The 11,760-nt window shown below is 44.8% G+C and overlaps 1 protein-coding gene across 1 annotated transcript; it reads right to left on the bottom strand.

The window, feature by feature from the left end:
• Positions 1 to 214: 214 nt before the first annotated feature.
• LOC119401646 (elastin-like) lies at positions 215 to 10,564 on the bottom strand. Its single transcript, XM_037668555.2, has 3 exons — positions 10,401 to 10,564; positions 5,591 to 5,903; positions 215 to 2,755 (listed from the first exon to the last, which is right to left on the bottom strand). The coding sequence occupies exons 1-3, from the start codon at positions 10,462 to 10,464 to the stop codon at positions 664 to 666; spliced, it is 2,469 nt and encodes an 822-aa protein (XP_037524483.1). The 5' UTR covers positions 10,465 to 10,564; the 3' UTR covers positions 215 to 663.
• Positions 10,565 to 11,760: the final 1,196 nt, after the last annotated feature.

The following is an 11,760-nucleotide window of genomic DNA, read 5'->3' as shown; positions in this document are numbered from 1 at the left end:
ATTATCAGTAATGAATCTCTAGAATATTTTGTCTTCTCACAGCTCACACCTCCGCGTTGTAATTAGTGCAGTTTATAAAGTTCGCTAAGCCTACAACGTCTTTTCTCACAAACTACGGTTGTTGCAATGAATATGTATCTGCGGCTGCAGAATGATCACAATGTGAGGACTACGCAAGAAAGCAGAACAAACAAACCAACACAACAACTTCCATACTATAAATTTATTAAAATTAGTTTCTCTCGTGCTCATACAATTCGTAAATACTGCTTGGAAATATGAATTACTATGAAAATCAGAAACATTAACCGATGCGCATGCTCAGTGGTGCCGAAATTCAGGTGTATCCCGTATACGTATTGTTTCAACAGCGCATTTTGGTTCCTTCGTGTCGGTGTTACTGCTATTGATCTATGTAGTCATTTCCCACAAATTGGGGCAAATACCAAGGAACGAGCATTAAAGGCCTGGTTGCTAGCGCAGAATACTAGAGCCCTGCGCCACTAATGCCACAATCACCTTCAGGCAATGAAGATTTGCTATTGGTACTATATTAGAAAGGGCGCCGCCAAATGTTATTAATGCGCGTTTGTCTGCATAAGCAAAATTACTACCCTTAGTAGCCAACATACAGCTGTTTTGTAGAGATTACACGCATCCTGGTCATCCCGTGCTGTTCGTGAAAGAGCGCACAGCGTTTGGGCATGGTGAACCAGGGGTACCACACGGTGCAGAATGGTGGGCAGCGCTGTTAATACCAGCGACTCCTGAAGCACGCGCTCCTGCAACACTTCCGGTAATGGCTGGGATTCCGGCTACTAGTGCCCCACCTATGGCGGCTGCATTCATAGCTGCAGTGCCGGCGGGTACGGTACTCGAAGCTCCAAGCCCAGTTGTCACCGGCTGACTTGTAACAGAGACTCCGTGACCTGTAGTGGCCGCACCCAAATTACTTCCACTACCTGATGCGCCAGCAATTCCCACTGTCGGTGGAAACGAAGAGGGCCCTACAGTAGAGGATACTGTCCCCGTAATGGTAGAGGGTGCTGTAACAGCAGTGCCTGCGGCTATTCCCGAGTGCAATGCATTTCCTACACCTACTGCGCCAGAATGTGTTAGAGTACTACCTGCTGCTGCAACTGGAAATGTGGGAGTGATGGCGGAATTTGAACCAGCCGGAAGTCCAACCAGATTTCCTCCACCTCCTAAGTTCCCACTTCCTGGACTAACTGCTGGAGCACCACCTGCAGATATTGCGGCTGTTGATGACAGTGGGCTTGAAGTTATGAGAACACCGCCTGTTAGAGCAGACGCAGTACTACCAATTGTTGGGCCACCCACTCCGTGTATTCCGACGGTCGGTGGTGTACTTCCTGTCACAGTGGATGGCAATGTACTCGCAATATTCGTTCCAGGGTAGGCTTGGGCGATGCCTCCATTAGCAGGTAGACCACTAGTCACTATGACGACTCCTGGAGTGGGGATGCCAGATGGTAAAGAGACCCCGGATGGTATGGCGCTAACCGTACTAGATGTTACGTTTCTTCCTGTTACGAAGCCACCGCCTGTAACGCTTCCGAATCCAGGAGTGCTCTGCGCAGGTGCCGGTGTTGTAACTGCAGGCATGCCGTTCGGTCCCATCACTGCTGAGCCGGATGAATGTGTACTTTCTATATTTCCTCCAGGTCGACTTGGAAAAGGCGATGCAGTACCGCCATGAACTAAAACCCCTGTGCTCATTCCTCCAACTCGTCCAGGTATAGTAACTTTTGGCGGTACGGTGCTTGAGTGTAGCCCACCAGCAACACTGCCCATTCCTGAATTACCATTTGACGGGATGGTTCCAGTAGCTGCTGGAACACCTCCTGTTGAACTTTCACCTAAATGCTGGGGAATGCCTCTAGCATCGACGGCGCTGCCCTCGCCAGACTCCATGGAATCATTTGGCCCTATGCTACTGGTGAATATACTACCACCAGCGTTGCCGAATCCATTAGTACCAATTGGAGGTCGGCCTTGAGCGTCTGTTGATCCCGGTGGTCGAGCAGCTGCACCTCCTTGTGGGTATGTACCCACGCTGACTCCGCCATTAGCACCGGGAACTGGTAACATGCCGCCAGTGCCGAAGGATCCCGGCTGACTTCCCCCTCCTACTGGGACTATACTATCAGTGCCTACCGCAGGGACACTCGGGATAGGCGATGCACCACCAACGCCAACTGGTCCTGGTACAGATGTACCTGCTGTGCCTCCCGAAACACCTCCCGTAACAATTCCTGGGGTTACTGATACTGATGGCGTACTCGGGACGAATACAGGTCCGCCAGAGCTAACTCCACCACCTAGGCTACCATTAATGCCAACTGAACCTGGTACCGGTGTACCAGCAGCACCTCCCGAAACACCTCCTGGGTGCGCTGGTATCGATGGCGCACCCGGCACGAATACAGATCCTCCAGAGCTTATTCCACCACCTAGGCTTCCGTTACCACCAGGTGTTATCGATGGCGCCAGCTGCAAATATTGAGAGCACTGATCTTGTGGCACGCAAATAGTCTCGCCGTTGTGCTTAACCTCGGCGTAACCGTGATTGCAGACACAGTCGCCCCTTGTACAACGTGTGACGCAAGTCTTTCGTGGACGTCTGCCGCACTTAGGCGCACAGGTAGACCTGCAGAACTCGAACCTCGAAAATGGCGGGCATGAAAGAGCACACTTCTCTGCCTTGACGCAGCGACCTCGGTGCCTTGAGCTCCTACAGAGAAGAAAATTATATATTAGATGAGTGCTACAACCCATGTTGCGAGTTGTGTTGTTGAAGGAATAATCGTTGCGCGAGTACGAACCGATTAAGTGTACAAACGCTTGTCATGGGAAAGTTCCCACGACAGGTGAATGAAACTAACACAACTGTTTTTTTCGCAGCCGAAATATTTATTCCATCGACCGGTTTTATATGGGAAAACATAGAAGTTCCGCAGCTTTGTTTCACGACAAAAGGCGAAAAATCCAGGAACTGCGTAACTATCATAACCTTCACACAAAACCTGTATCTAAATATCCAATCTCATTAGTTAACTTATGTTTCAAGATTGGCTCGTGCATGTTTTATCTTCGTTTCCTTTGTGAAATGCTTGAATGCTTAAACTTGAGTTGATACCGTGGCAGTATTGTAGCATAAAAATTTGGGCTGCGCCTTAGGTATATGCTACGCTGTACGATCAAACGCATGCTGCTGCACATCGACAAAGAGTGTCAGTCCTCTCAATCAAGTATTATTAGAATGTGCACTCTTCATTATGCGCAATGTTCCGAAGGAAAGGGCCACTTTTAGGGAACGTCAGCATTGCAAGGAACAATGTTTGTTCATAGCTAATACCGCACGTTCCACAGCACACAACCCTTGAAGTTTTGTTTGCTCTGTGACAGATACTGTAAAGCTTCTGAGGTGCCAAAATATCGCCTGTGCGTCATTTTTTATGTGCACGGGTTTTATGCTTTGGAACTGCATGTCAGAATGTTTGGAATGCCTGCCTGAGTATTTGTCCCTGTTTGAGAAATGCTTAGATGGTTGTGTGAGAAAGAACTCCAGGCAAAGCATCAAATTTATAAGGTGATACAAGGGATTTTGCTGTGCTACTCCTGTTGTGTAAGCTACCATTTCGATCATAAAACAGGCGCAGAACGTAACTTATGCGGACTATTTGCTTGCTGAGTAAGCGTGTTTTGACTTCATGCAACATATAATCACTCAGGCAAGTTTTGCACTGTAGTTTATTTTTTATTATTCTTTACCCTTTTATTGTTTCTATAAAAAATACCCACGCAAAAAATACGCCTGCGAACTGAGTATCACCAAACTTGAGTACACAGGCTTGTCATCTCTGTGTCACGTTGCCTGTCGCGCTGTAGTAAGCCTATTCTAAAACAGTTATTTTGTGGAAGTAACCACCACAGCACTCGCGAAACATTTCGGAACCATATAATATCACTGTAAATGTGGACTTATGCATGAACCAGCCATCCTTTTATTTCATGACAGTGTACTCCTCGTCATCAATCCATGTGAGATGGGCAAATTTCGATGCCCTTCTGAAGTACGCAATGTACCTGTGTGTATATTCAGGAGAGCTATGAGGTGAGGCCCGTTTGTGCTTGCGTATTGTGTTTTGTATTTCATTCGTCCTGTGTCTGTGTTAACTAAGCGCACTTTTGAAGACCATGGGTATATATCAGCGTCCACTCGTGAAATATATACACACGGTTGCGTTCGAGCGTTCGTGTTCTGTTATACTTCATTCGTCATTCCTGCGTTGAAGGAGACACTTGATAAAAATGCACTGCCAACTTGCCCACTTGAACGATCGTATGCTTGTATTTATTCCAGATGATCATAATAAATTCTTTTAAATGAACTCAACGAGAACTGCACTACAGATTATATCTGCCCACGACAGAGTGCTCGCTTTTTCTCATTTATTTCATTGTGACTGTGCAGTTCATGGAATTCTGCCGTGTCACACATAGTGTACATGCATCAACTTATGTCCGCCTCGGTAGGGTAGCGGTTACGGCAGTCGCCTCTGAACTGACCGAAAGGTCGCGGGCAGGTTCGCGGCCGTGGCGGTCGCATTTCGATGGGGGCGAAATGCTACGGGCCCGTGTACTGTGCAATGTCAATGCGCATTAAAAACAACACCAGATGGTCTGAATTTCCGGACCCCTCCTCTACGGCGTGCATCATAATCATATTGTGGTTTTGGCGCGTAAAACTCCGGATGTTATTAATATGTAAAATGTTTTAGCGAGTTAAACACCCCCTACGAATCTTTTATTTTTTCGCTTCTACCAATATTCGAAGTTCGCTTTCCAAAAGACTCCTATTTGACTGGGCTCTAAATATTCGCTCTTCGATCTCAATCGCTTGAATTTAGCGGAAGTTTGCGTGATTCCGGGCGTAATACACAGTTCTCATCAAAAGAAAAAAAAGCTTCGTAGATGCATTCGCAAGCATAGAAGCTCCTACCATTTGATGGCAAAGAAGTGGTTTCCAGGTTAAAACGCCCCATGTGGGAGCTTTTTAATTGGGTGGAGGGCAAAATTGACCTCATATACTTTCCCAAAAGAAAAATATTGTCCACCTTATGTGCCATGACGTCAAAAATCGGCAGCATTATTTGTAAACATGCACGCAGGTGATTGAAACAAAACGGTGTGAAAAATGAACCATATTTTCCTGTAAACATTCTACAAAACCCAAGTAGAGCAAAATGTATATGTTGTATGCTGTAGGGTACGCATTTGGGTTGGTTGGTTCATGATTACGTGTGAAGAAACAGCACTAAAAAGAACGGACAAGAAAGGACACAGTGTCGTTGTCTGCATCAGTTCTTGCCCGTCTTTTTAGCTCAGTTTTTTCCAGTTGTATGCTTTGCACCTATCGTGAAGACCAATAATTGCGTACTTTTTCTTGTACTAATAATCCTTACAAGCTTATTCCGCAACATACATCCGTACACTTGCAGCAAAAGAGGAGAATAATAGCAAATTTTGCAGTAGATATCACTTGCTGAAAAGCCATACAACTCACCGGACGAAACCAGGCCGGCAGTCACACCCAAATGCGCACGATTTAGAGCATGATCTGCTTATCGGCTCGTTGCACACCGCTGGGCACTCCCGACCGCACACGTTGAAGTCTCTGTCTCTGAAGCACTTGCAGCTCGTGCATTCCTGCTTGGTTATGCAGTCACCCCAAGCATTCCGTACAAGTCCTGGTCTGCAGACACAACTGCGGTGCCTGTGACGTTCTGACGGGATTGTGAGGTGGGGTCTACAAAATTGGTCTTTGTGTCTTGTGCCCGTCGCTGGTACTTCGAGACAGCCGCACTGTGAGGATCCAGCTGCGCGGAATAAACAAGTGTGAAAAATTTGGCAGTATGCTACTCTCTCTGGAAAACTTGAAGGTCAAAGCATGCTTTATACTAAGCAACGCATTCAGTTATTACAGTGATAAAGTCGGGGGCCCGACTTCTTCCAATACGTACGGAGCTGCAATGCAAAATACATGCTTTGTGCTCGACTGCTAACCCGAAGGTTGCAGGATCGAATCCCGGCCGCGGCAGCCGTATTTTCGAATTGCGGAGATTTGGGTCTGTTGGTTGCACGTCAGAAACGATGATAGTTATGCGTCAGAGTAGCCCTTGTGTGCAACAAGTTTGGAAAAGCAGCACAAAGGTTCGTTTCTTGCCTGGCTTACTAAAGCGGTTTACATTAAACAATACATAGGGGCAGACGAGGCGATGATTAAAAGAATCGTTAAAAGAATATGCTGAAAATTTAAATAAACCGGCACGGGATGGTTCGTTGACAATGCACTGAAGTTCTTGTGACTGCGAATCTATTTTTTGTACAGTGTAGCATTGTCAGCAGAAATGGTGACAGGCTTACCCATGAAAGCTTAAAATGCCTCCGGTCTTGGAGGCATTGCGAAACTACGTCAGTTGCAGAAGGCTTTGGGAGGGGGGGGGGAGGGTGCGGGAGGTTCAGTGCATCGATTTACAAAAAAAAAAACCAATGTACATTTAGCGTTCGAGTCGACTGAGGCGATGCATAAGGAACCTTGTGAGTTTTTAAGTGCGGAGCACTTTAGGGGCCCGGGCTGTCGTATGCTGTCGTGGGCTGTCCTCGCCTCGCGTATATTAGCGTAACGCAGACAAAACCACCTTTAGCATAGCCATCTGTAGCACATTGAGCGGGCGCTCGCGCCAAGGAGTATTCTTCCTCTTCTTCTTCGAGCGTTTTGATGATGATATCAAGAGCGGAGCACTTTAGGGGCCCGGGCTGTATGCCGTCGTATGTTGTCGTCGCGTGGCGTTACGATGGCAAAAACACGTATAAAAATGGAAAAAAAGAGGAAGGAATCTAGTAATGAAGAGAGAGATAAAGAAATGGGAAAAATAGGAATTAAAATAGAAATAAGTTGAAACAAAAAAAGAAAAAGAAAACAAAAAACTGGAAAAAAGAAAAAGAAAGAAATACAGGAGGAAAGAAAGAGAACGCCGAAGAAAAAGAAAGGCTGGCCAGCTCCTCACTTCCTTCATGCTTGGCACCACTACTGCAAAGTTGCCTTTTTTTCTTCCCAGATAACATCTCTGCGTAGGTGCGTGTTTCTTGCCTTGTTGCTTCTGACTTTCGGGAGCATGACGATGTTACAGAAACGCATCTGAACCTCGGAAATTTTGACTTGAGGAAGGCCGGACTCCAAGCTAAGCGTCGACAAATAGTTTTTTTGGAAGCATGCACTCACTACCTATTTTTATATAAACTATGCGCCGGTGCAGTGAAGTTTACACACACGCACGCACACACACATATATATATTTATATATAATTTATTAAGAACATATATTGAAGACAAAGCGAGAGGTAATATTCTGCACCTTTGCCTATTCAAAATCGTATCATTTATTGTTCAAAAATAAACATTGTGTTTAGAATACCGCTTTGTTATATTTGGCTACAACTATAGCCCTAAAATTGAATGGGATAGCTACACTTGGCTACTTTTTGCATGAGTTCTGGCTCGTCTTCTAATCCACCCAGCGGCCACCCTCGCCTCAAAGCACATCATAGTGCTGTCAAATTTGAAAGCGGTTACTGAGCAGAGGCTGGTGGAGACATCATTTTTATTGCGTGAGCTAAACATTGCTATTGTTCATTCTGTAACACTGTACATGAAGGCTTGGATGACGCTGGTATATATACTTTTTTGAGCTAACCGCCTCCTGGGTCGCAGATGATTCTATTGTGTTTACCAAGGTCGCCAGGAAATATTTCCGCGCATGTGGAGTCTTTTTTTTTTTCTCTCAGCATGCCGCTGTGTGTCAAGCCTTCATAGAAGCGATGAAAATATCGTTGAACAGGGAATTTCACTCGAGAAACGTTTCGACAAGGGGACATTACTGGGGCAGTGTTAGCCGTACTTTGTAGAGTGTTTGAGTACGCTACGCTCGCTCTCCCCCAACCTCAGTATTGTACGAGGAGAAGAGAAAGCATACGCGCAGAGGCGGGAAAGGATAAAAAAATCACAGTTTCGCCGCAAGTTCGGCGCATTACATGCGATAGCAACAAATTGAATGTTATACGAAAGTAAGGCTAGCAGCTACCTCTTCTGGATCAGATATCGCGTAACTCAACAAAACACTGCTTTAATGAATACGACCGCTCTAGGAAACGAAGCGGTTTTCCAGCTGTCTGTTCTCTCAAAGCAAAATAAGCGGTCACAGCACAACAATTTTACGAACCGTATCCTAATGTCTGTCGAAATAGCGCGGGCGGCAGTGCTTGCGACCGCGCCCTTAAGATCAAAGTTCGCAGTTCCAGCACGGGCGACGTAGCCTCCCTCGCAATCCCTGACCCTCCTTCGCCCGAAGAAAGACGGCCGGGGTGTTTCCTTTCTGCTAGAGTAGCTATCGACTGCAGGCCTTCCACGCGGGCTGATGTTATTACATGCACCCTTCGTGCGAAGGAGATGCCCGGCTCGTTTCATCGCTGTTTCATCCGCTTTCGTCCCCAGCGCTTGCGTTCTTTGGCTCGCGCGTATAACATACTATGCGCGGAGCGATGTTTTCAATTTGGAATTTAAACGGAAGATGACGGTGACGGTGAAAACCCAGAGAGAGTGTCCATATAATTGCTATCGCAATAGAGATAGAACATGGGGCCATTAAGGTAGAGATGTTTTTGTGGCAAATGGGGGTTCAGTGTTCCTCAGTAAGGGATAGACAAAAAAGGGAAAGTGAGATATGATTTCTCTGCCCCTATGACATAGAACATGGACTGCTTTTCAGATTACTCACTTTGTTCTCTTTAGTGTGATTCACGAACAAGCATATTTTCAGTTTACGTGGCTTGAGGTAAATCGTACACAGGTACAAAATAAACTGTAAAAGTTGACCGTTCAGTGCCCAAAAGCACGACACTTTTGAGGCACGCCCCAGGTGGGTACTCTGCAGTGAATTTGACCCCTTTTGGCTCTTTCATACATGCACCAAAATATAAATACTGAGCAGCTTTCTTTTTGCATTTTACCCCCGTTGAAGTGCGGTAAGCGCTACCGCGAATCATCCTGACGTCCCCGCACTTCGCAGCACAGTACTTCATCAGCTGAAATGCACCCTAGGGTTGACAACTATGACGAAGGTAGCACTGCAGCATCGCCCAAATTTCCTCGCGTTATTCATTACATTAAGTTAGAGAATGTTATCAGTAATAAAAGTGAAAACTGTCCAGAGAATCTGCACCTCGCTTTGCGAAATACTTCAACTAATAATGAACAGAACACCATTTCATTCTTTCAATAATTGTCGAATGATTTTCCTATATTGTTTTTACACTGCGCACGTTTACTTAAATACTGTGTTTTAATTCACAATGGGCATTTAAAAACATGTCAATCAGGAGCGCCCCAAAACAAGCCATTTTAGTAAAAGATTTTTACAATAAATAGAAATCGAAAGCGTATAAGTTTACTGTATGCATTTTCTAAACTAAATTTCTTTGGTGGAAGACAGGGGAACTCGTTCGCTATTTTCAACTCCACTGCTAATGTGATGCAAACTCTGTGGCCCTCCCCAATTATAGTTGTTCCTGGCGTATTCAGTCATTCGTGCTTATAATTACGCTGGCTAGATGTTAAAGATGTTGTTAAGCAACGTCGAGTTGCTGAAGACTCCTGGCGGCACTATGTGTATAAGGATGCATATTATGGATGCTGTTCGCATAGAAAAATATTACGCGCTGAATACTGACATGTATAGGATAGTGAGCGGGTTTAATACAAATAAGTATATTACTGTAATAAGGGCGAGTCTTAGTGGTTCATCTTGAAATAAACAGCGCACAATGGACACCAGGACAAAGACAAATTGCTTGATGTCTTTGTGCGTGTCTTTCTCTGAGCTCGCTTTATTGTGCGTTATTCTATGCACGGGGAGCAATTCATTTGTTTATTCAGTTATTTATGCACAATACTCAATCATGTTTCTTTATTCTCTTTCCACTCCTTATTCGACCGATATTGGAAATAACGTGTTCGGGTGCCACTCATACACACTACCTTTCAAACCGTAACAAGTACAATAAGATTGCTATCTTTACAAGATTGTTTTTGACTCGATGCCCATTATTGGGAATAGCGAAATAGTGCTTTTTGTATTGAAGCAGTACAAGTGTGTTCAACCTGAAATAATTGCTGCGCTGTATCATCACTACCCACTTCTGTGATTCCTTGGACAACTTGTTATATAACAAACCATGTTTATAACTTGAACGGATGTCTTGTTTTATTTTTTCAGAATGATCTGCATATGTCAGAAGATTATTAAATTCACACTTACCATATTCTTGGCTGCTTACAGCTGTACAGAATATGGCGGCCGCAAGAATTGTCGTGCAATGCATCCTTCCTCTCGTAGTGCAGCCCGAATATTTTGAACCTCTCTGTGCGCTTTAACCGCTCTAAACAATGTGGCTGTAAGTATTAGGAGCCTGTGGGATGGATGAATATGTGCATTGTTTTTTTTGACGGGTGTCTTGTTTAAAGCCCCGTGGCACTTTTAGACAGCTGCAGTATACGCGTGTTCGCATGCTAACCTGACTAACAATACGACGAGTTTTCAAAACTCTACATCACCAGCAGTTCAACAACGATAAAAGAAGTAAATGCAAACTGTGCGTTATGATTGTTTCTTCATTACCCCGTAAGGAAGAAACATTTCGGCAGTCTCACAAAAGGTTTCCCAACAGCATGCAAGGTTGTAAATTCCTTTCAGCTGTCTCTTTGCCTCCCTTCTGTTTTTCTTACGAGACACAGTAACGCTTTGTGGTAAAAATGCGAAATGGAGCGTATGTAGCCTCAACTCGTAATATAGGATGCCATAACATGACAAAATAGTACCGCACTTAGAAATACTGCTCAATATCAGGAAATATTTGCACGGGTCTCTTTTTCTGTTTCAGGAAGAACATGGTGCAAATTGGGATGGCGTTCTTGCACATGGAGCTAGGCTAACATTTTCGCCGATGTTGAGCTGATATCTTAGATGTAAGCAGTTTATACCATCTCATGTAACCTAAATTATTCCGTATTCACGCACTACTTCATGCCTCCTGTTTATAGCGTAGGATTCGCCCCGTATTCCCCAGTCCGTGCATATTATTCTTTAGCAAGTTTTGCCGGCCGCGAGCACAGTATGTTTAGTCATGCCCAAGCGCACTTTGCCACAGTTTGCCAAGTGAAAAAAGGTAATGAAAAAAAAAGATTGCCCATATTGCATTTTATTACCGATTAGCTGCGATATATATTGAGTGAACGAGGGTGATACAAAACCAGTTTTCACGTGGCTATGAAGGGCGTATTCTTCACGTATGGTCAGCAGGTGTGCCAGAGTGCTGCAGATTGATCGTTCAGCGTTCTTTGTTTGCACATAGCTCACCTATATATTGCACGTGTGCTGCCATAAAAGCAGGTTCGAATGCATGACAAGTTTGAGGGTCAGGTCATTTGAACAGATTCACTACTCCTTCTCGTATATCGTTTTCAATCAACAAAGGCCAGAAAGCGCTTTATGAAAAGCATGGTTATGCTAACCACATCTGTACCAGCATAAACAATAACCAGGCCTTCCGATGTGCAGGCTGTATGGCACTTGGTTCATTTGCCTATCATTATTAATATCGATAAGATGGAAACGCAGC

Source organism: Rhipicephalus sanguineus, chromosome 8 (assembly GCF_013339695.2).
Source record: "Rhipicephalus sanguineus isolate Rsan-2018 chromosome 8, BIME_Rsan_1.4, whole genome shotgun sequence".
Classification (NCBI taxonomy): domain Eukaryota; kingdom Metazoa; phylum Arthropoda; class Arachnida; order Ixodida; family Ixodidae; genus Rhipicephalus; species Rhipicephalus sanguineus.
Note: the sequence above shows the minus strand (reverse complement) of the source record. Positions and strands in the feature narration are given on the sequence as shown.